At 52.6% G+C, this 25,322-nt stretch overlaps 1 protein-coding gene across 2 annotated transcripts in view; it reads right to left on the bottom strand.

The window, feature by feature from the left end:
• The window catches only part of LOC149427752 (ATP-dependent DNA helicase Q4-like), a 31,353-nt gene extending 6,609 nt beyond the window's left edge, over positions 1 to 24,744 (bottom strand). Inside the window, exons 1-16 of one of the 2 annotated variants that reach the window (XM_089667704.1) lie at positions 24,715 to 24,744; positions 22,831 to 22,925; positions 17,316 to 17,459; positions 14,572 to 15,713; positions 13,784 to 13,883; positions 12,467 to 12,596; positions 11,699 to 11,809; positions 9,378 to 9,497; positions 7,888 to 7,980; positions 7,597 to 7,733; positions 4,872 to 4,955; positions 4,391 to 4,579; positions 4,125 to 4,307; positions 2,784 to 2,967; positions 2,427 to 2,704; positions 831 to 968 (exon numbers count right to left, since the gene is read on the bottom strand). In XM_089667704.1, coding sequence (XP_089523830.1) covers positions 831 to 968; positions 2,427 to 2,704; positions 2,784 to 2,967; positions 4,125 to 4,307; positions 4,391 to 4,579; positions 4,872 to 4,955; positions 7,597 to 7,733; positions 7,888 to 7,980; positions 9,378 to 9,497; positions 11,699 to 11,809; positions 12,467 to 12,596; positions 13,784 to 13,883; positions 14,572 to 15,713; positions 17,316 to 17,402 — 2,976 coding nt within the window. In that variant the 5' untranslated portion in view covers positions 17,403 to 17,459; positions 22,831 to 22,925; positions 24,715 to 24,744. The remainder of the gene's footprint in view (positions 1 to 830; positions 969 to 2,426; positions 2,705 to 2,783; positions 2,968 to 4,124; positions 4,308 to 4,390; positions 4,580 to 4,871; positions 4,956 to 7,596; positions 7,734 to 7,887; positions 7,981 to 9,377; positions 9,498 to 11,698; positions 11,810 to 12,466; positions 12,597 to 13,783; positions 13,884 to 14,571; positions 15,714 to 17,315; positions 17,460 to 22,830; positions 22,926 to 24,714) is intronic. The other variant, XM_089667705.1, reaches the window with a different exon arrangement.
• Positions 24,745 to 25,322: the final 578 nt, after the last annotated feature.

Genomic DNA, 25,322 nt, shown 5'->3' with positions numbered 1-25,322 from the left:
GGTCTGCTGCCACCAGGGTGGTGATCTGTAAACAGACCATTATAGTCAACCTGTCCCTCTCTTACAGGTCTGCTGCCACCAGGGTGGTGATCTGTAAACAGACCATTATAGTCACACTGTCCCTCTCCTACAGGTCTGCTGCCACCAGGGTGGTGATCTGTAAACAGACCATTATAGTCACACTGTCCCTCTCCTACAGGTCTGCTGCCACCAGGGTGGTGATCTGTAAACAGACCATTGTAGTCACACTGTCCCTCTCCTACAGGTCTGCTGCCACCAGGGTGGTGATCTGTAAACAGACCATTATAGTCACACTGTCCCTCTCCTACAGGTCTGCTGCCACCAGGGTGGTGATCTGTAAACAGACCATTGTAGTCACACTGTCCCTCTCCTACAGGTCTGCTGCCACCAGGGTGGTGATCTGTAAACAGACCATTATAGTCACACTGTCCCTCTCTTACAGGTCTGCTGCCACCAGGGTGGTGATCTGTAAACAGACCATTATAGTCACACTGTCCCTCTCCTACAGGTCTGCTGCCACCAGGGTGGTGATCTGTAAACAGACCATTATAGTCACACTGTCCCTCTCTTACAGGTCTGCTGCCACCAGGGTGGTGATCTGTAAACAGACCATTGTAGTCACACTGTCCCTCTCCTACAGGTCTGCTGCCACCAGAGTGGTGATCTGTAAACAGACCATTATAGTCACACTGTCCCTCTCTTACAGATCTGCTGCCACCAGGTGATCTATAAATGGAACATTATATTGGGTTTCATAGAATAAAGGTGAATGCAGCAGATAGGAGAGAAACATGTTAGTCAGATCTCACCCTCCTTAGGGCCTCACGCTTGTTCTGGATGTCACGACACTTGCACGTAGGAAAGACTCTCTGGACCAGTTTCTTCACCGTAATGTAGTCCACAGAATCGGCGTACACATGTCTGCGCAGCTCATCCAAATCCTGCGACTAAAAAACCCCAGGACTGATTCAGAATGGCCAAGGATTAGAAGCACAAGCTGTCACAGCAACCAGTCAGGTGTAATCCTTGAGCCTTATAGAAAGGTATCAGAAGTAACAGGACAGGAAATAGTTCAGTTCTGCGGCTTGTCAGACCCTTACATTTTGCACGATAACCCACAAAACCTCCATTAGCTACTGACCCTGGTGAGCCCCAGAAACCGCCACCCCAGTCAGTCCCCTGCGACAATGTGATATTTGATGGACCTCCAACCCTTCTGAAAACAATGACTTCTCCGGCCCTTCGCTACAACGTGCTATCTGACGGACCTCCAACCCTTCTGAAGACAATGACTTCTCCGGCCCTCACTACAATAGGCTATCTGACGGACCTCCAACCCTTCTGAAGACAATGACTTCTCCGGCCCTCACTACAATAGGCTATCTGACGGACCTCCAACCCTTCTGAAGACAATGACTTCTCCGGCCCTCACTACAATAGGCTATCTGATGGACCTCCAACCCTTCTGAAAACAATGACTTTTCCGGCCCTCGCTACAATAGGCTGATGGACCTCCAACCCTTCTGAAAATAATGACTCCGGCCCTTCGCTACAATAGGCTATCTGATGGACCTCCAACCCTTCTGAAAACAATGACTTCTCCGGCCCTCGCTACAATAGGCTGATGGACCTCCAACCCTTCTGAAAATAATGACTCCGGCCCTTCGCTACAATAGGCTATCTGATGGACCTCCAACCCTTCTGAAAACAATGACTTCTCCGGCCCTTCGCTACAACGTGCTATCTGACGGACCTCCAACCCTTCTGAAGACAATGACTTCTCCGGCCCTCACTACAATAGGCTATCTGATGGACCTCCAACCCTTCTGAAGACAATGACTTCTCCGGCCCTTCGCTACAATAGGCTATCTGATGGACCTCCAACCCTTCTGAAAATAATGACTCCGGCCCTTCGCTACAATAGGCTATCTGATGGACCTCCAACCCTTCTGAAGACAAGGACTTCTCCAGTCCTCCACTACAATATACTATCTGATGGACCTCCAACCCTTGTGAAGACAAGGACTTCTCCGGCCCTCGCTTCTCCGGTACTGCCTACAACGTGCTATCTGATCAACCCCAAAGCCTTCTGAAAGCAATGACTTCTCCGGCCCTTCGCTACAATAGGCTATCTGATGGACCTCCATCCCTTCTGAAGACAAGGACTTCTCCAGTCCTCCACTACAATATGCTGATGGACCTCCAACCCTTCTGAAGACAATGGACTTCTCCAGTCCTGCACTACAATGTAATATCTGGTGGACTTCCACCCATTCTGAAGACTGAATTCTCTGATCATAACCTTTGGTCAGTGCTGGAAATAACAGCAAAGAGTCAGGAATGTCTGTAATGTGAATAAGGCCCAACAGGAAATGAGTCCATGTGCTTTGTATTAGAAGACTTACATTGGGGTCTAGGAAGAGGTGACAGTGGGCATCCTTGCCATCTCGCCCAGCTCTGCCAATCTCCTGGACGTAGCTCTCAAAGTTTTTAGGCATATTGTAATGGATGATCCCTCGAACGTCAGATTTATCCAGACCCATCCCGAACGCCACAGTAGCCACGACGATTCGAAGCTGACCACTCATGAAGTTGTTCTGTACCCTCCTGCGCTCAGCAGCCGACAACCCTGCATGGTATGAATCCGCCATCCACTTCAGTGGGCGGCGAATCTTCTTTCTTGCTGCAGGAGAAGAAATGATCATGTCTATATTAGATTTCCTGATATTCATGATAGTGACCGGAAATCATCTTATTCCTACCCTGCGCTTTCTTCTTGTCACTCTCCACTGACACATTCTCCTCTGCTGGGCGATTCACCATCACCCCCTGCAGGCACGTTCGAAGCAACGCGGCCAAGCGCTGTGTCTCCTCCCTTCGTGTGCAATAGATGATGACAGAATCCAGACAACCAAAACGTTCACCTTTTAGAAGCGTAACAAGTGCCTGAAATAAAAAATGTATGGCAGGTGAGGGGAACAGGCAGGAGAGGGGACAGGCAGGAGAGGGGGAACAGGCAGGAGAGGGGACAGGCAGGAGAGGGGACAGGCAGGAGAGGGGGAACAGGCAGGAGAGGGGGAACAGGCAGGAGAGGGGACAGGCAGGAGAGGGGACAGGCAGGAGAGGGAACAGGCAGGAGAGGGAACAGGCAGGAGAGGGGGAACAGGCAGGTGAGGACAGAGGCACAAGGCGAGTCAGCAGAGGTGCCAGGTCAGGCAGGAGAGGACAGAGGCACAAGGCGAGTCAGCAGAGGTCTCAGGTTAGGCAGGAGAGGACAGAGGCACAAGGCGAGTCAGCAGAGGTGTCAGGTTAGGCAGGAGAGGACAGAGGCACAAGACGAGTCAGCAGAGGTCTCAGGTCAGGCAGGAGAGGACAGAGGCACAAGGCGAGTCAGCAGAGGTCTCAGGTTAGGCAGGAGAGGACAGAGGCACAAGGCGAGTCAGCAGAGGTGTCAGGTTAGGCAGGAGAGGACAGAGGCACAAGGCGAGTCAGCAGAGGTCTCAGGTTAGGCAGGAGAGGACAGAGGCACAAGGCGAATCAGCAGAGGTCTCAGGTTAGGCAGGAGAGGCCAGAGGCACAAGGCGAGTCAGCAGAGGTCTCAGGTTAGGCAGAAGAGGACAGAGGCACAAGGCGAGTCAGCAGAGGTCTCAGGTTAGGCAGGAGAGGACAGAGGCACAAGGCGAGTCAGCAGAGGTCTCAGGTTAGGCAGGAGAGGACAGAGGCACAAGACGAGTCAGCAGAGGTGCCAGGTTAGGCAGGAGAGGACAGAGGCACAAGGCGAGTCAGCAGAGGTGCCAGGTTAGGCAGGAGAGGACAGAGGCACAAGGCGAGCCAGCAGAGGTCTCAGGTTAGGCAGGAAAAGACAGAGGAGCAAGGCGAGTCAGCAGAGGTCTCAGGTTAGGCAGGAGAGGACAGAGGAGCAAGGCGAGTCAGCAGAGGTCTCAGGTTAGGCAGGAGAGGACAGAGGCACAAGGCGAGTCAAGAGAGTAGAGATACGTCAAGTGAGGCAGGAGAGGTAGAAGGTAAGGGAAATCATTATCATATAATTGCATTTCTCCTGCCCCCCCAAAAAGCCCAACAAGAACAGAACCCAATGGTGTCACCTGGTCCCGGTCTTGGTCCATGGACACAGATAGGTGTAGATTAGGAGGCACAGCTGCCAGCCGCAGAGGCGTCTTGTCGATGTCTGACACCTCCAGGTGACGGGCTACATCTTGAGCGGTACCCAGGGTGGCTGTGGCTGTAAGGCCAAGAAGACACCGCACACCGAGGCGTTCCCGGAGAACCTGAGAAACAAGCAGTGTGTGAGCTCCAACTGCGGACTTCCAGGACTCCTTTCCATCTCAGAGAATGAGAAGGTCATACTCACTTTACACAGCCGAAGGTAACAAGGCCGGAAGTTGTGGGACCACTCCGAGACACAGTGAACTTCATCTATACATGCAAAGGCCACTGGGGGGAGCTGGTCAGCAGGGGGCAAACAACTGGATCCTGACAGACCCCCACCAACCAGAGCCTCCGGGGAAAGGAGCAGCACGTGCACCTTGCCTTGTTTCACCTGAAAAGACCAAATTATTTAAAGGAAGGAAGGAAGAGGTAGAATATGGGGAGGAAAAGTTCCATAACAATCAGTTCTGTATACCTGAACAACGTGACAGGACCATGGTACAGCAAACTCATAGGGGGTTCCCAAAAGGTCTGCACCCCGTTATATTATCATTACAGTATTATGAAAAAGCTGATCTGGAACCTTCCACCCAAAATGCTCATCTCCCGCCTTCCACAGAAGAGGACACCCTACAAGGAGGAAGGACACCCGACATAACCGGGTACATAGGAGACCTCCTCACCTTCTCCATAGCTGCTTCTCGCTGATTTCTTGTCATGTTGGAGTGAATACACACGGCTTTAAGTTTGGAGGGAAGACCAGACACCTAGAAGGGGTGGAATGGACAGTTAGCAAGAACTGCAACAACCATCAGTGCATGGTACTTACTAATCCAGACCTGGAGCCCCATCCACTCTGCTCACCCCGTCCAGGCCTGGAGCCCCATCGCCTCTATTCACCCCGTCCAGGCCTGGAGCCCCATCGCCTCTATTCACCCCGTCCAGGCCTGGAGCACCATCCACTCTGCTCACCTCGTCCAGGCCTGGAGCCCCATCGCCTCTATTCACCCCGTCCAGGCCTGAAACCCCATCGCCTCTATTCACCCCGTCCAGGCCTGGAGCCCCATCGCCTCTGCTCACCCCGTCCAGGCCTGGAGCCCCATCGCCTCTGCTCACCCCGTCCAGGCCTGGAGCCCCATCGCCTCTGCTCACCCCGTCCAGGCCTGAAGCCCCATCGCCTCTGCTCACCCCGCCAGGCCTGAATCCCCATCGCCTCTGCCCACCCTGTCCAGGCCTGGAGCCCCATCGCCTCCGCCCACCCCATCCAGGCCTGGAGCCCCATCTCCTCTGCTCACCCCGTCCAGGCCTGGAGCTCCATCGCCTCTGCTCACCCTGTCCAGGCCTGAAGCCCCATCGCCTCTGCTCACCCTGTCCAGGCCTGAAGCCCCATCGCCTCTGCTCACCCTGTCCAGGCCTGAAGCCCCATCACCTCTGCCCACCCCGTCCAGGCCTGGAGCCCCATCTCCTCTGCTCACCCCATGCAGACCTGGAGCCCCATCGCCTCTATTCACCCCGTCTAGGCCTGGAGCCCCATCGCCTCTGCTCACCCTGTCCAGGGCTGAAGCCCCATCACATCTATTCACCCTGTCCAGGCCTGGAGCCCCATCGCCTCTGCTCACTCTGTCCAGGCCTGAAGCCCCATCGCCTCTGCTCACTCTGTCCAGGCCTGGAGCCCCATCACCTCTACTCAACCTGTCCAGGCCTGGAGCCTCATCGCCTCTGCTCATCCCGTCCAGACCTGGAGACCCATCACCTTTGCTCACCACGTCCCAGATCTGGAGTCCCATTGCCTCTACTCACCCCGTCCAGGCCTGGAGCCTCATCGCCCCTATTCACTCCGTCCAGGCCTAAAGTCTCATCGCCTCTACACACCCCGTTCAGACCTGGAGCCCCATCGCCTCTACTCATCCCATCCAGACCTGAAGCCCCATCGCCTCTGCTCAACCTCGCCAGACTTGGAGCCACATCACCTCTATTCAACCCGTCCAGACCTGGAGCCCCATTACCTCTATTCACCCCGTCCAGACCTGAAGCCCCATCGTCTCTATTCACCCCGTCCAGACCTGAAGCTCCATCGCCTCTATTCACCCCGCCAGACCTGGAGCCCCATTGCCTCTATTCACCCCTACCAGACCTGAAGCCCCATAGCCTCTATTCACCTCGCAGCACCTGGAGTCCCAGCGCCTCTATTCACCCTGAGCCCCATCACAGATCCATGTAAAGCACCTACACCTCTATTCACCATGCTTAGACCTGGAGCCCCATCACCTATATTCACCCCGCCAGACCTGGAGCACCATCGCCTCTATTCACCCCGCCAGACCTGGAGCCCCATCGCCTCTATTCACCCCGTCCAGACCTATAGTCCCATCATTTCTATTCACCCTATCCAAACCCAAGGACCAGTCCAGACCCTGAGCCCCATCACAGCTCCATGTAAAGCACCTTCACCTCTATTCGCCATGCTCAGACCTGGTGCCCTTTCCCTTGTATTCATTCCATCTAGACCCAAATCCCCTTCACCTCCATCACTCCTCTGGACCTACAGCCCCTCCACCTATACCAAATGGACCCCACACTGGTTTGTTTCTTTTCACCCCATCTGCACTAGTTCCTTCACCTCTATTCACTCTGTCCAAGCCTGGAGCCCCTTCACCTCTATCACCCCTCTGGACCCGTAGCTCCTTCACCAACGTTATCCCATTCTGACCTTAAGCTGCATCATCTTAGCTTTTCCTGACCCAGTTCCCAAGTGCCTCTATTTACACTTTCCAAACCAAGAGCCCCATTACCTCTATTCACTCCCTCCAGACTTGAAGCCCCTTCACTTCTATCACCTCCTGCTTTGCTTCCATCGCAACCCCAGGCCTGGAGCCCCATCGCAACCCCAGGCCTGGAGCCCCATCACAACTCCAGGCCTGGAGCCCCATCTCCTCCATCGCAACTCCAGGCCTAGAGCCCCATCGGCTCCATCGCAACTCCAGGCCTGGAGCCCCATCGCCTCCATCGCAACTCCAGGCCTGGAGCCCCATCGCCTCCATCGCAACTCCAGGCCTGGAGCCCCATCACCTCCATCACAATTCCAGGCCTGGAGCCCCATCGCCTCCATCACAACTCTAGGCCTAAAGCCCCATCGCCTCCATCGCAATCCCAGGCCTGGAGCCCCATCACCTCCATCATCCCACCAGACTCTGTGCCCCATCACCTCCATCATCCCACCCGACTCTGAGCCCCATCACCTCTACCAACCCTTTAGGCTTGGAGCCCATTCTCCTTTGGTAGTACTCTCCAGTACGACAGACAATACACACCGGTACAATCCATACAGCGCAGTATATAAGGGGTCTAATACAGAATTAAGGTGATAGAACAGTTCCCTTTTGATGCAATGCTCGGTGGAAACGTTACCTGGTCATCCATCAGTGACACTAGTGGTGATATGACCAGCGTGATGCACGGTGACCTCTTTGCATACATGAATGCTGGTAGCTGATAACACAGAGATTTCCCCATTCCTGTGGAGAGGATTACCAGGGAGGACAGACCTGAAACAGCAGAGATGGTTGGTGAGAAGACAGAAGGGAGGCAGCTTTAGGGAACTGATGGGAGGACACTGCCAAGGCTCAATCACTGGCTGGTACCTCAAGATAGAGGAGGACAGGAACATTGAACAAACCAAGTAATGGGTACCCGTCTTACCGGATAGGATCCTCATGATGGCCTCTTCCTGCCCTGGACGGAAACGGTGATAACCCAACTCAGCAAGTGCGGCGTACACCTCGGGGGGCGTATCTGTCGGCCAGAAAGGATTACATTATTATTTCAGGAGCTCAGAATTTGTCATCGTAAAATGACCTCAACTCACACATTATATGTATACAGTAATGCCACTCCTAGCACTGTAAGTAGCCGGTGTGTCCAATGGGCAACAAATAGAACAGAGCCCAGGTCAAACCCGAGTGGCTAAGCTGCAGCATAATAAACTGCAAATAAAAGAGAAAAAACTAATTCTACCACGTAACAAGACTCAGGTCTGTCTGGAGTATGCCGTCCAGTTCTAGTCACCAGTACTCAGGAAGGAAATGCTGGAACTGGAGAGAGTCCAGACAAGGGCAACAAAGCAAAAAAGAGGGATGGAGGAGCTCGGCTATGGGGGGGATGGAGGAGCTCGGCTATGGGGGGGATGGAGGAGCTCGGCTATGGGGGGGATGGAGGAGCTCGGCTATGGCGGATGAAAGAGCACAGCTATGGCGGATGAAGGAGCTCAGCTATGGCGGATGAAAGAGCTCAGCTATGGCAGATGAAAGAGCTCAGCTATGGCGGATGAAGGAGCTCAGCTATGGCGGATGAAGGAGCTCAGCTATGGCGGATGAAGGAGCTCAGCTATGGGGGGGATGGAGGAGCTCAGCTATGGCAGATGAAGGAGCTCAGCTATGGCAGATGAAGGAGCTCAGCTATGGCAGATGAAGGAGCTCAGCTATGGCAGATGAAGGAGCTCAGCTATGGCAGATGGAGGAGCACAGCTATGGGGGATGGAGAAGCACAGCTATAGGGGATGGAGGAGCACAGCTATAGGGGATGGAGGAGCACAGCTATAGGGGATGGAGGAGCTCAGCTATGGCGGATGGAGGAGCACAGCTATGGGGAACAACTGCAAACATTAAACTCCCTACATCCCATTCTCTGTAAGAAAGGAAGTCCCACCTCCCTAAATAACAAGCCCTCACCCAGAGAAGAAGTTATACCTCCATGGACAAGTAGCCCTCACCCAGGGAAGACATACCTCCATGGATAAGTATCCCTCACCCAGAGAAGAAGTCATACCTCCATAAAAAACAAGCCTTCAGCCAGAACAGAAGTCATACCTCCATGAATAAGTAGCCTTCACCCAGAGAGAAAGTCAAACCTCAATGGACAAGTAGCTCTCATGCAGAGAGTAAGTCATACCTCCATGAACAAGTAGCCCTCACCCAGGGAAGAAGTCATACCTCCATAGAGAAGTAGCTCTCACCCAGGGAAGAAGTCGTACCTTCATGGATAAGTAACCCTCACCCCGTGAAGAAGTCATACCTCCATGGATAAGTAGCCCTCACCCAAAGAAAGTCATACCTCAGTGGAGAACTAGCCCTCACCCAGAGGGAGTCATATCTCCAAAAATAACAAGCCCTCACCCAGAGAGGCATTCATACCTTGGACTGTCCCTGATGGTTCCAGCTCATAAAGAGGCGTCATGGTGGGAGGGAGTGGGGCTGGTTCATATACCGGCCTGATCACTTCGTGGTTCGCATTATGGTGACCTTCACAGATTTCTGAAATCAAACACAGCAAACCATGTCAGTGCCCATTTGTAGAACGAATGCCTATACCCAAATCAGCAGAAAAGTAGATTGCTGAGCCACTTCCTATTTGGCATTAGAAAGAAAAAAAAAAAAGCACAGCAGCCCATACCGACCAATCACAATGTTTTTTTTTTTATTTTCACATAAAATGCAATTGGTTGTTATGGGATGACACAAATCCATATTCCCTGTATGGGGGGGGTTATGTCCCATGTGGAAGCCAGAACTGGACAGAATAAGTCCCCCGGATAGGTCATACCACTCGGATGGCTGAACCATTATATTTAAAGCATACTGAATGAGCCACAAATAACACTCGATGGGCCAACCCACACTATCTGGAGGGCTGTACCATTATGGTGGGTATACACTCACCAGCCACTTTATTAGGTCCACCAGTTCAATTGCTTGGTAACACAATTTGCTAATCAGCCAATCACATGGAAGCAGCTCAATGCATTTAGGCATCTAGACGTTGTTAACACAACTTGCTGAAGTTCAAACCGAGCTTCAGAATGGGGAAAAATGGTGATTTAAGTGACTTTGAATGTGGCATGGTTGTTGGTGCCATATGGAATGGTCTGAGTATTTCAAAAACTGCTGATTTACTGGGGTTTTCCCGCACAACCATCTCTAGGGGTTTACAGAGAATGGTCCGAAAAAGAGAAAATAACCAGTGAGCGGAAGTTGAGTGGAGGAAAATGTCTTGTTGATATCAGAGGTCAGAGGAGAATGGGCAGACTGGTTGCTGCAACATTCAGATGGTAGGGTCAGAATTTGGTGTAAAAAACATGAAAGCATGGATCCATCCTGCCTTGTATCCACGGTTCAGGCTGGTGGTGGTGTCATGGTTCCATACTGCCTTGTATCAATGGTTCAGGCTGGTGGTGGTGTCATGGATCCACACTGCCTTGTATCAATGGTTCAGGGTGGTGGTGTCATGGTGTAGGGAATCCAGCCTGCCTTGTATCAATGGTTCAGGCTGGTGGTGGTGGCGTCATGGTGTAGGGAATCCATCCTGCCTTGTATCCACGGTTCAGGCTGGTGGTGGGGGTGTCATGGTGTGATGGATCCATCCTGCCTTGTATCAATGGTTCAGGCTGGTGGTGTCATGGTGTGGTGGATCCATCCTGCCTTGTATCAATGGTACAGGCTGGTGGTGGGAGTGTCATGGTGTGGTGGATCCATACTGCCTTGTATCAATGGTTCAGGCTGGTGGTGGTGGTGTCATGGTGTGGTGGATCCATACTGCCTTGTATCAATGATTCAGGCTGGTGGTGGTGGTGTCATGGTGTGGGGAATCCAGCCTGCCTTGTATCAATGGTTCAGATTGGTGGTGGTGGTGGCGTCATGGTGTGGGGAATCCAGCCTGCCTTGTATCAATGGTTCAGGCTGGTGGTGGCGTCATGATGTGGGGAATCCGTCCTGCCTTGTATCCACGGTTCAGGCTGGTGGTGTCATGGTGTGGTGGATTCATCCTGCCTTGTATCAATGGTTCAGGCTGGTGGTGGGAGTGTCATGGTGTGGTGGATCCATCCTGCCTTGTATCCATAGTTCAGGCTGGTGGTGGTGGTGTCATGGATCCTTACTGCCTTGTATCAATGGTTCAGGCTGGTGGCGTCATGGTGTGGGGAATCCATCCTGCCTTGTATCAATGGTTCAGGCTGGTGGCGTCATGGTGTGGGGAATCCATCCTGCCTTGTATCAATGGTTCAGGCTGGTGGTGGTGGCGTCATGGTGTGGGGAATCCATCCTGCCTTGTATCAATGGTTCAGGCTGGTGGTGGTGGTGTCATGGTGTGGTGGATCCATTCTGCCTCGTATCCACGGTTCAGGCTGGTGGTGGTGTCATGGTGTGGGGGAGATTTTCTTGGCACTAGCAAGGAGGACCTAATAAAATGGTCGGTGAGTGTATGGAAAGCATATTGAATGAGCCAATCCACACCATATGGAGGGGTGTACCATTATGGCGGGTATAATTAAAACACACTGGTTGGGTCGTACCATTACATCCACACAATACAATACACACAGGACAGATAGAAACATTTCAGGATTGCAATCCCCTTGCCAGGATTTGGAGGAATTAAATATTTCAGAAAACATGAAGAGGGGAGAGTTCTGCAGTCAATATTGGGTCGCCCTGAATGAGTGCCATTATGTGCCCCTCACCCGTGATGGTCCCCATCGGAGTGTTGGTCATCCTGGCCACATCCTCCAGTGATGGTAACATGATCTCTTCCTCCATAGGCTCCGCCTCCTCAGGCTTCGTAACCGGAAGTACTGGAAGAAAAGAACATGGCGCACAATGAATGTTACTCTCTACTACAGATATATAAAAACATGGAGAAATTGAACCAAAATCTATTCCAAATTCATGTATAGCAGACTGAGTAACCTACTCTCATCTTGTACCTCAGACAGTTCAGCGATGAAGTCTCCGAAGCAAAAGTTTCTATTCCTTCTACCGTACACCATAGCATGCAGGTTGTTCTGCTCACCTTGGGGAGTTCCCACCCACCATGGGGTTTTCCCATGCCTCGTTAGTCATCTTACATAAAATTTCAGCAGAGTGAAGGAGACCCCTCGTAGTGGCCTTGGCAAGAGCAAAGACCTGAGAACCCAACCACAGAAATGGTTTACCTGGGCATCTGGGAAATATAATAAACCATTAGAGAATCTAACAAAACCAAGAACCTTTATTTTGGGAGACGATTCCCTGGACTAGTCTGGATTTCTTTTCCTGAGGTTTTAATGAAAGAAAGAATTTTATTCAGTTTTTTTTGTAAAGAAACATTTCCATGTGTGTCAATGGTCACACTTCTCCGGGACTGTTAGAGCCATAGGAAATGTGCTGTAACCGCTAGCAACCATCACAGCTAATGAGTGAAGTCTGTTGGTGTCACCCAACTGCCATTATAATATGTGCTTCCACTATACCTTTGCCAGGACACTGAGATGCCCAATGACCCTTCCTGCCACAATGGAAGCAAGTATCCTCACTGCGGTTAAAATGTTTTCCTCCTCCACCAAACTGCTCTCCCTTCTTCTGCCACTTCTGCTTCCACATCTGAAAAAGAAGAAGATATAAATATAGAGACAAGGAGGACGCTGGCCCAGCCACAGTCCCAAACCAAGCCAGACAAGGAGAACAACAACCCAGCCACAGCCCCATACAAAGCCAAACAAGGAGAACATCAACCAAGCCACAGCCCCATACAAAGCCGGACAAGGAGAACATCAACCGAGCCACAGCCCCATACAAAGCCAGACAAGGAGGAAACTGAGCCAATAACCCCATAGCAAGAAGAACACTGGCCCAGCCAAAGCCCTATACAAAGCCAGACAAGGAGAACATCAACCCAGCCACAGCCCCATACAAAGCCAGACAACGAGAACATCAATCCGGACACAGCCCCATACAAAGCCAGACAAGGAGGAAACTGAGCCAATAACCCCATAGCAAGGAGAACACTGGCCCAGCCAAAGCCCTATACAAAGCCAGACAAGGAGAACATCAACCCAGCCACAGCCCCATACAAAGCCAGACAAGGAGAACATCAATCCGGACACAGCCCCATACAAAGCCAGACAAGGAGAACATCAACCCAGTCACAGCCCCATACAAAGCCAAACAAGGAGAACAATAACCCAGCCACAGCCCCATACAAAGCCAGAGAAGGAGAACATCAACTGAGCCACAGCCCCATACAAAGCCAGACAAGGAGAACATCAACCGACCCACAGCCCCATACAGAGCCAGACAAGGAGGAAACTGAGCCAATAACCCCATAGCAAGGAGAACATTGGCCCAGCCAGAGCCCTATACAAAGCCAGACAAGGAGAATGCTGGTCCAACTACAGCCCCATGCCAAGCCAGAAAAGTAGAACATCAACCCAGCCACAGCCCCATACAAAGCCGGACAAGGAGAACATCAACCCAGCCACAGCCCCATACAAAGGCAGACAAGGAGGAAACTGAGCCAATAATCCCATAGCAAGGAGAACACTGGCCCAGCCAGAGCCCTATACAAAGCCAGACAAGAAGAATGCTGGTCCAACTACAGTCCCATGCCAAGCCAGACAAGGAGAATGCTGGCCTAGTCACAGTCCCATGCCAAGCCAGACAAGGAGAATGCTGGCCCAGCCACAGTCCTATAAATGAAAGACAAGAAGGAAGTTGACCCAATAGCCCATATAAAGCAGGGCAAGGAGAATGCTGGCCCAGCCACAGTTCCATACCAATCCAGACATTACCTGCTTTCTCAGTCTGCTGCCATTTAACACAAAACTTTTTACGTGGGATTTCTTCTTCAGATTAATGCGGACAAAGTTCTCTGTTCTCCTCTGTGGCACCCTGTTGGAAAAACGTTGTACAAGTCACAGATCATCACCATCTCCACAGGGCTAGGGTGAGACATACACTACCCTCCCCCATCCCATCCCAGAAAAATGTCCCAATCCACTGTCATTTATCTGTTACTCCAATGTGCCATGGTCAACACGTCCCCCTCCATGATTACACATCTAATCAAATCAGAACATCTCCTGGAACCTCCAGACATTTCTCATCTAATTAGTACAGGGCAATGGAAGGCATGACTAGAGAGGCATCTTCTGCCCCCCCCCCCCCCCCCCAGGAGTCCTTAGTATGAATTCTGAGCCTCATCATATGGACCAATTACTGGTGTACTGTTATATGATCCTGCAGAGTACACAAGGGAAAAGACTGTGTGTGTATGATCAATGTGTGCCCCCAAGTCGACCAATCTCAATTCATCTCCTATATTGGACTAACCCTTCAGACAAAACCCCCCCCATAGGGGGAGCAGATCTACGAACAGCATAAAACATGGGCAGCACTGGAATTTGCTGTTATTACCGTAATAAACCAGAACAATATCGCCTGTCCACCCCTCAGAACCTGGGTTCATTTTGTTACCATGTTCTCCATATTCAACACAATGGAGCTCAGCACTGCCCCGTAATACAAACTCCACCCACTCCACCTCTCCAAAACACTCCCTGGGGCTCTTAGCTTGTACCTGGCACTTTGCGGAATTTGTGCAGCGACTCTCTTCATATCTTCTTCCATCATTTCCCCCAGGATGTTCTCTGTCATTCGGCTGGAGACTTCAGTTGTGGGCGGATCCTCAGAGTCTTCACCTACTTTAGACTTTTTTGGGCCTCGCTTGGGACTCTTCTCCTCTGTGGTCAGCTTTGCTTTGCGTTGTCTCTTCCGTGAGTGAACATCCTCAGGATCTGCATTGTTTGTCGCATCCCTTCGCCTTTTCCTACGTGAGACTTTCCCATTCTGTGAAGTCAGGTCACTCCCCTTACTGTCCTCTGTGAGCCCCTCCAGCTCTTTATATTTTTCCTGTATAATGGATGGATTACTTGACCCGGTTGATGATGCAGCTTCCATATTTGGTCCATCGTTTGGTCCAGGTGATTGATGGATGACGTCTTTATTCCTCTCTGAGACCAGAAGGATCTTCTTTCTTTGTTCTTCAGGGTTTGTTTCCACCTCCTTCAGGTGATGGTTTGGTGATCTGGTCTTTACTGGTTCACTCATCTTCTTGCAGTCTGCAGCACTGGTGGTCATGTGTGGAATATCCTCTGTAGACAAGACACTCCCCTGTGTCTTGGTGTCATCTATTGACTTCACTTCATGCTTCACCTCACGCTGACCCCTCCCGGAATGAGGAGAATGTCCATCTACAGAAGACCACTGGAAGTCCATCAGCTCCAACCCAGCCTTTCTTTCTCTCCTCTCTTCCATAATTGGTTTATCTCCCTGTCCTGCTCCTGCCCCTCTGAGCTCACATCTCTGCAACCAGTCATGGTCCAGTGAGGACAGGCGTTGCCCAACTTTAGACTGGAGCTGGTGAAGCTTCCTCCCAACACCATTATGACTGGAAGGGGTTAAATTAACCTTGTGGGTTCTTAGGCCCATTGTAAGAAGAGGCAAATCCTCCGTGGAGTCTGGAGGACGGTCAGGAGTAGGATCAGTGGATGGTTCAGGTGGGACAGAGGTGGGCGATGGCTCAGGTGGGACACAGGTGGGCATTGGCTCAGGTGGGACACAGGTGGGCGATGGCTCAGGTGGGACACAGGTGGGCGATGGCTCAGGTGGGACACACGAGGGCGATGTAACAGTCTTCTTCTTTAAGGACCATGGACGGTTCTAGGGAGAAAACAATGGAAAGTGTCCATAGCCAGAGCTGTAAAAGTGTAACAAGTATCATCCCCATTAACTCTGCACCGGCCTCCCTGTTAGAGACACACTGGAAGTCCTTTATAAGACATGACCTGAACGAACTCTTCATAATATATTGGAAGATCAGCGACACACCCAACAATTCCCACCAGTATGGACATACCACTATGGATACACCGACTCTACAGAGGACACCCCTCATTACTCAGTGGGATGATGATCCTGGAAAAGCTGACAGTAACATTACAGGACTTTATGCTGACCTGGACTCTTCAATCCTCTCATTACTCCCAAGGGCCCCTCATTTGTCCCCATTAGAAGTCAATCCAATACTACCATTGAACAGAATACTCTCCACGTGACTCCGCCCTGAATAAAAGGAAACCATTTAGAGTTTGGATGCCGAGGAGTTGCATATTCCTCCTCCGGTGAGATTTGGCAGAATGTTAGGATAGTTTTCATTGTGTGATGAAGGGGTTAATGTAAGGTTTAGGGGCTCAGTCTGAGTCACGGTCGGGGGGGCTCAGTCTGGGTCACGGTCGGGGGCTCAGTCTGGGTCACATTCCGGGGCTCAGTCTGGCTCACATTCCGGGGGTTCAGTCTGGCTCACATTCCGGGGGTTCAGTCTGGCTCACATTCCGGGGGTTCAGTCTGGCTCACATTCCGGGGGTTCAGTCTGGCTCACATTCCGGGGGTTCAGTCTGGCTCACATTCCGGGGGTTCAGTCTGGCTCACATTCCGGGGGTTCAGTCTGGCTCACATTCCGGGGGTTCAGTCTGGCTCACATTCCGGGGGTTCAGTCTGGCTCACATTCCGGGGGTTCAGTCTGGCTCACATTCCGGGGGTTCAGTCTGGGTCACATTCCGGGGCTCAGTCTGGGTCACATTCGGGGGTTCAGTTAGCTCAGATATGTCATACTGAAGCAGTATGGAGGCTGCCATAGCCGACCTGTCTGAAAATGCCAGATCCCTGGCTGTCATGCTGATATAATAATGCCAGTACTTGGCATACAGATCATCCATTTGCTCCGACTTTACTGGCCACATGATTGTTCTGTGCCTGCAGTCCAGAGAGTAGTGAAGTCGGTGCAGTGGTGGCCCCATAGTCCCCTCTGCAGGGGTCAGACTGAAATTAAAGGTGTATGGGGACATTAACATTTAACGTTTTTGTTAAAAAAAATGAACTTTCATGGCGATTACTCAGATTTTCAGTCTTTTTCTTCTGTAAATGTCAATGGCAAAAAGCCGGCCTGTCCAAGAAGGGAGACAGAAAGACAGTCCCACCCACAGAGGAGGGATTAGACAAATGGCACCACCCACGGAGGGAGACAGACCACCCCACCCACAGTGAAGGGTAAAAATATGGCCCTGCCCATGCAGAAGCCATATGGCCCGCCTACGAGGGAAGGGAGACACCCAGGTGGCCCGCCCACAAGGGAAGGGAGACACCCAGGTGGCCCGCCCACAAGGGAAGGGAGACACCCAGGTGGCCCGCCCACAAGGGAAGGGAGACGTGGTACATACTGTATGTAGAGATGAGTCAGACAGACAGACATGAAGGACAGCTGACCTTCCCAGCTCCTCCCAGGTTGGATTTGAGTTTCATTCCATAGTACTGCGCAGACGCTTTGAGGGAGGAGCGCTCTGAGGAAGTCATCTTTGGGGTCACACTGGCGGCACGGTTCAGATGGCTCCCCCAAGAGTCGGGTTCCTGCTGACCAGTAAAACACACAAATTGTATTCCCGGGAAGAACATTCCCCCGTCTCACATTCTAAACCATTACAACCACGTTGAGGTGCCTCAGTATGTCCTCTCCTACCACAATCCATGAGAGTACCAACGCTGGGACAAACACTGCACTGAGGACACCCCGGTAAGGGTCCAGGACAGGAGACCCCCAACTGGTACAAGGCAGAATACAGCTCCTCTGTATGAGGGAGCCATTACAAGTACATAAGAGCACACCCTCCCCCACTCAGTAGAGAGGGTGAGACACCAGTCATGGGGTCGTGGACTCAAGAGAGGACTGTGAAAAAGACTGCTCTTAGTGCCACTAATGGGGGGGGGTAAAGTGTGCCCCCTGGCTGTAAAGTCCTGCCACTTCACATGTCTGCATGTACACACAAACTCCCGGGACTGGCCAGTTATTATACCTTTGTGGCTGCCCTGCAGACTGAGACATCGGAAGATTCTTCTATAGTACATTTGTGGGCCAAGCAGAGTCTCAGATCCTCCTGAGGAAGTGGCTGGGTGTCACAAAACGCGTAGAGGGCCCCCACAGCCAAGGTCTACTGACTATTACATACGGGACTGAAAGTAACCCACGGTAACTGAGCAATTAGATGTGTAATCTATAAATCTGTGGGGACGGTAATCGCCCCATGGGGTACCATACACGTGTCTAGGGAGGTGTAGAGGGATGATGGGGAGGGTAATCGCCCCATGGGGTACCATACACGTGTCTAGGGAGGTGTAGAGGGATGATGGGGAGGGTAATCGCCCCATGGGGTACCATACACGTGTCTAGGGAGGTGTAGAGGGATGATGGGGATGGTAATCGCCCCATGGGGTACCATACACATGTCTAGGGAGGTGTAGAGGGATTATGGGGAGGGTAATCGCCCCATGGGGTACCATACACGTGTCTAGGGAGGTGTAGAGGGATGATGGGGAGGGTAATCGCCCCATGGGGTACAATACACGTGTCTTGGGAGGTGTAGAGGGATGATGGGGAGGGTAATCGCCCCATGGGGTACGATACACGTGTCTTGGGAGGTGTAGAGGGATGATGGGGAGGGTAATCGCCCCATGGGGTACCATACACGTGTCTAGGGAGGTGTAGAGGGATGATGGTGAGGGTAATCGCCCCATGGGGTACCATACACATGTGTCTTGGGAGGTGTAGAGGGATGATGGGGAGGGTAATCGCCCCATGGGGTACCATACACATGTGTCTTGGGAGGTGTAGAGGGATGATGGGGAGGGTAATCGCCCCATGGGGTACCATACACGTGTCTTGGGAGGTGTAGAGGGATGATGGGGAGGGTAATCGCCCCGTGGGGTACCATACACGTGTCTTGGCAGGTGTAGAGGGATGATGGTGAGGGTAATCGCCCCATGGGGTACCATACACGTGTCTTGGGAGGTGTAGAGGGATGATGGGGATGGTAATCGCCCCATGGGGTACCATACACGTGTCTTTGGAGGTGTAGAGGGATGATGGGGAGGGTAATCGCCCCATGGGGTACCATACACATGTGTCTTGGGAGGTGTAGAGGGATGATGGGGAGGGTAATCGCCCCATGGGGTACCATACACACGTGTCTTGGCAGGTATAGAGGGATGATGGTGAGGGTAATCGCCCCATGGGGTACCATACACAAGTGTCTTGGCAGGTATAGAGGGATGATGGTGAGGGTAATCGCCCCATGGGGTACCATACACATGTGTCTTGGGAGGTGTAGAGGGATGATGGGGAGGGTAATCGCCCCATGGGGTACCATACACACGTGTCTTGGCAGGTATAGAGGGATGATGGTGAGGGTAATCGCCCCATAGGGTACCATACACATGTGTCTTGGGAGGTGTAGAGGGATGATGGGGAGGGTAATCGCCCCATGGGGTACCATACACGTGTCTAGGGAGGTGTAGAGGGATGATGGGGAGGGTAATCGCCTCATGGGGTACCATACACGTGTCTAGGGAGGTGTAGAGGGATGATGGGGAAGGTAATCGCCCCATGGGGTACCATACACGTGTCTAGGGAGGTGTAGAGGGATGATGGGGAGGGTAATCGCCCCATGGGGTACGATACACGTGTCTAGGGAGGTGTAGAGGGATGATGGGAGGGTAATCGCCCCATGGGGTACCATACACATGTGTCTTGGGAGGTGTAGAGGGATGATGGGGAGGGTAATCGCCCCGTGGGGTACCATACATGTGTCTTGGGAGGTGTAGAGGGATGATGGGGAGGGTAATCGCCCCATGGGGTACCATACATGTGTCTTGGCAGGTATAGAGGGATGATGGTGAGGGTTATGGCCCCATGGGGTACCATACATGTGTCTAGGGAGGTGTAGAGGGAAGATGGGGAGGTAATCGCCCCATGGGGTACCATACACGTGTCTAGGGAGGTGTAGAGGGATGATGGGGAGGGTAATCGCCCCATGGGGTACCATACACATGTCTAGGGAGGTGTAGAGGGATGATGGGGAGGGTAATCGCCCCATGGGGTACCATACACGTGTCTAGGGGAGGTGTAGAGGGATGATGGGGAAGGTAATCGCCCCATGGGGTACCATACACGTGTCTAGGGAGGTGTAGAGGGATGATGGTGAGGGTAATCGCCCCATGGGGTACCATACACGTGTCTAGAGAGGTGTAGAGGGATGATGGGGAGGGTAATCGCCCCATGAGGTACCATACATGTGTCTAGTGAGGTGTAGAGGGATGATGGGGAAGGTAATCGCCCCATGGGGTACCATACACGTGTCTAGGGAGGTGTAGAGGGATGATGGTGAGGGTAATTGCCCCATGGGGTACCATACACATGTGTCTTGGGAGGTGTAGAGGGATGATGGGGAGGGTAATCGCCCCATGGGGTACCATACACATGTGTCTTGGGAGGTGTAGAGGGATGATGGGGAGGGTAATCGCCCCATGGGGTACCATACACGTGTCTTGGGAGGTGTAGAAGGATGATGGGGAGGGTAATCGCCCCGTGGGGTACCATACACGTGTCTTGGCAGGTGTAGAGGGATGATGGTGAGGGTAATCGCCCCATGGGGTACCATACACGTGTCTTGGGAGGTGTAGAGGGATGATGGGGATGGTAATCGCCCCATGGGGTACCATACACGTGTCTTGGGAGGTGTAGAGGGATGATGGGAGGGTAATCGCCCCATGGGGTACCATACACGTGTCTTGGGAGGTGTAGAGGGATGATGGGGAGGGTAATCGCCCCATGGGGTACCATACACATGTGTCTTGGGAGGTGTAGAGGATGATGGGGAGGGTAATCGCCCCATGGGGTACCATACACGTGTCTTGGGAGGTGTAGAGGGATGATGGGGAGGGTAATCGCCCCGTGGGGTACCATACACGTGTCTTGGCAGGTGTAGAGGGATGATGGTGAGGGTAATCGCCCCATGGGGTACCATACACGTGTCTTGGGAGGTGTAGAGGGATGATGGGGATGGTAATCGCCCCATGGGGTACCATACACGTGTCTTGGGAGGTGTAGAGGGATGATGGGGAGGGTAATCGCCCCATGGGGTACCATACACATGTGTCTTGGGAGGTGTAGAGGGATGATGGGGAGGGTAATCGCCCCATGGGGTACCATACACAAGTGTCTTGGCAGGTATAGAGGGATGATGGTGAGGGTAATCGCCCCATGGGGTACCATACACATGTGTCTTGGGAGGTGTAGAGGGATGATGGGGAGGGTAATCGCCCCATGGGGTACCATACACACGTGTCTTGGCAGGTATAGAGGGATGATGGTGAGGGTAATCGCCCCATAGGGTACCATACACATGTGTCTTGGGAGGTGTAGAGGGATGATGGGGAGGGTAATCGCCCCATGGGGTACCATACACGTGTCTAGGGAGGTGTAGAGGGATGATGGGGAGGGTAATCGCCTCATGGGGTACCATACACGTGTCTAGGGAGGTGTAGAGGGATGATGGGGAAGGTAATCGCCCCATGGGGTACCATACACGTGTCTAGGGAGGTGTAGAGGGATGATGGGGAGGGTAATCGCCCCATGGGGTACGATACACGTGTCTAGGGAGGTGTAGAGGGATGATGGGGAGGGTAATCGCCCCATGGGGTACCATACACATGTGTCTTGGGAGGTGTAGAGGGATGATGGGGAGGGTAATCGCCCCATGGGGTACCATACACATGTCTAGGGAGGTGTAGAGGGATGATGGGGAGGGTAATCGCCCCATGGGGTACCATACACGTGTCTAGGGAGGTGTAGAGGGATGATGGGGAAGGTAATCGCCCCATGGGGTACCATACACGTGTCTAGGGAGGTGTAGAGGGATGATGGTGAGGGTAATCGCCCCATGGGGTACCATACACGTGTCTAGAGAGGTGTAGAGGGATGATGGGGAGGGTAATCGCCCCATGAGGTACCATACATGTGTCTAGTGAGGTGTAGAGGGATGATGGGGAAGGTAATCGCCCCATGGGGTACCATACACGTGTCTAGGGAGGTGTAGAGGGATGATGGTGAGGGTAATTGCCCCATGGGGTACCATACACGTGTCTAGGGAGGTGTAGAGGGATGATGGGGAGGGTAATCGCCCATGGGGTACCATACACGTGTCTAGGGAGGTGTAGAGGGATGATGGGGAGGGTAATCGCCCCATGAGGTACCATACATGTGTCTAGTGAGGTGTAGAGGGATGATGGGGAGGGTAATCGCCCCATGGGGTACCATACACGTGTCTAGGGAGGTGTAGAGGGATGATGGTGAGGGTAATCGCCCCATGGGGTACCATACACGTGTCTAGGGAGGTGTAGAGGGATGATGGGGAGGGTAATCGCCCCATGGGGTACCATACACGTGTCTAGAGAGGTGTAGAGGGATGATGGGGAGGGTAATCGCCCCATGGGGTACCATACACGTGTCTAGGGAGGTGTAGAGGGATGATGGGGAGGGTAATCGCCCCATGGGGTACCATACACGTGTCTAGGGAGGTGTAGAGGGATGATGAGGAGGGTAATCGCCCCATGAGGTACCATACATGTGTCTAGTGAGGTGTAGAGGGGTGATGGGGAGGGTTCCCCATATCCAACGGTCTCTGTCATGACAACAGGGGAGTAACAAGGTGCGGCAATGAGTTGTAAAGGGTCTGATTTGCTGCCATTTTCTCCGTGCGCTGTGATTGGTGCACTGCAGCCATCTGAAGATCTCCGGTGTCGCAGAGGTGGAACATCCAGCTAAGTCTCATCAATTTATAAAGCGTTGTCACTCCCAGAGATGAGACCGCACTGGGGCAATAGACTGGCCATGAATTACCCTCCCCCACCGATAGTACCATCTTCTCCCACATCTACAGCCTGGACTCACCTCCCTGTCTGGGACCCGGTCTGTGGCTCCATCCGGCTCACATTCATTGGCCTGCTGCTGCTTCTTCTTTAGGGCCCGGTACTCCCTGTACAGGTCTGAAGGAGAGAAGAGGTCAGGGTGGAGACACATGGAGGATGAGAACATTGAATGACAGGTCAGGGTGGAGGACACATGGAGGATGAGAACATTGAATGACAGGTCAGGGTGGAGACACATGGAGGATGAGAACATTGAATGACAGGTCAGGGTGGAGACACATGGAGGATGAGAACATTGAATGACAGGTCAGGGTGGAGACACATGGAGGATGAGAACATTGAATGACAGGTCGGGTGGGAGACACATGGAGGATGAGAACATTGAATGACAGGTCAGGGTGGAGACACATGGAGGATGAGAACATTGAATGACAGGTCAGGGTGGAGACACATGGAGGATGAGAACATTGAATGACAGGTCAGGGTGGAGACACATGGAGGATGAGAACATTGAATGACAGGTCAGGGTGGAGACACATGGAGGATGAGAACATTGAATGACAGGTCAGGGTGGAGACACATGGAGGATGAGAACATTAAATGACAGGTCAGGGTGGAGACACATGGAGGATGAGAACATTGAATGACAGGTCAGGGTGGAGACACATGGAGGATGAGAACATTGAATGACAGGTCAGGGTGAGACACATGGAGGATGAGAACATTGAATGACAGGTCAGGGTGGAGACACATGGAGGGCAGACAGTTGTAGGACAGGTCAGGGTGGAGACACATGGAGGATGAGAACATTGAATGACAGGTCAGGGTGGAGACACATGGAGGATGAGAACATTGAATGACAGGTCAGGGTGGAGACACATGGAGGATGAGAACATTGAATGACAGGTCAGGGTGTAGACACATGGAGGATGAGAACATTGAATGACAGGTCAGGGTGGAGACACATGGAGGGCAGACAGTTGTAGGACAGGTCAGGGTGGAGACACATGGAGGATGAGAACATTGAATGACAGGTCAGGGTGGAGACACATGGAGGATGAGAACATTGAATGACAGGTCAGGGTGGAGACACATGGAGGATGAGAACATTGAATGACAGGTCAGGGTGGAGACACATGGAGGATGAGAACATTGAATGACAGGTCAGGGTGGAGACACATGGAGGATGAGAACATTGAATGACAGGTCAAGGTGTAGACACATGGAGGATGAGAACATTGAATGACAGGTCAGGGTGGAGACACATGGAGGATGAGAACATTGAATGACAGGTCAGGGTGGAGACACATGGAGGATGAGAACATTGAATGACAGGTCAGGGTGGAGACACATGGAGGATGAGAACATTGAATGACAGGTCAGGGTGGAGACACATGGAGGGCAGACAGTTGTAGGACAGGTCAGGGTGGAGACACACGGAGGCAGACAGTTGTATGACAGGTCAGGGTGGAGACACACGGAGGGCAGACAGTTGTATGACAGGTCAGGGTGGAGACACACGGAGGGCAGACAGTTTGTAGGACAGGTCAGGGTGGAGACACACGGAGGGCAGACAGTTGTATGACAGGTCAGGGTGGAGACACACGGAGGGCAGACAGTTGTAGGACAGGTCAGGGTGGAGACACACGGAGGGCAGACAGTTGTATGACAGGTCAGGGTGGAGACACACGGAGGGCAGACAGTTGTATGACAGGTCAGGGTGGAGACACACGGAGGGCAGACAGTTGTAGGACAGGTCAGGGTGGAGACACACGGAGGGCAGACAGTTGTATGACAGGTCAGGGTGGAGACACACGGAGGGCAGACAGTTGTATGACAGGTCAGGGTGGAGACACACGGAGGGCAGACAGTTGTATGACAGGTCAGGGTGGAGACACACGCTTACTCTGCGTTTCCTCCGGGGCGTTCTCGATGTCCGTCTGTACAAGAGATGGGAAGGATCACAGTCAGAGAATGTTCTACAGCCAACGGTCTACTGGCATCACGTGTACCCCCCAACAACCAGCCCACGTGTACCCCTCAACAACCAGCCCACGTGTACCCCCAACAACCAGCCCACGTGTACCCCTCAACAACCAGCCCCACGTGTACCCCCCAACAACCAGCCCACGTGTACCCCTCAACAACCAGCCCACGTGTACCCCTCAACAACCAGCCCACGTGTACCCCCCAACAACCAGCCCACGTGTACCCCTCAACAACCAGCCCACGTGTACCCCTCAACAACCAGGCCACGTGTACCCCCCAACAACCAGCCCACGTGTACCCCCAAACAACCAGCCCACGTGTACCCCCAAACAACCAGCCCACGTGTACCCCCAAACAACCAGCCCACGTGTACCCCCAAACAACCAGCCCAAGTGTACCCCCAACAACCAGCCCACGTGTACCCCCCAACAACCAGCACACGTGTACCCCCAAACAACCAGCCCAAGTGTACCCCCAACAACCAGCCCACGTGTACCCCCCAACAACCAGCACACGTGTACCCCC

This window comes from Staurois parvus, unplaced genomic scaffold (assembly GCF_062004578.1).
Source record: "Staurois parvus isolate SC_StPar_1 unplaced genomic scaffold, SC_StPar_1.0 ptg003521l, whole genome shotgun sequence".
In the NCBI taxonomy this organism is placed as follows: domain Eukaryota; kingdom Metazoa; phylum Chordata; class Amphibia; order Anura; family Ranidae; genus Staurois; species Staurois parvus.
Note: the sequence above shows the minus strand (reverse complement) of the source record. Positions and strands in the feature narration are given on the sequence as shown.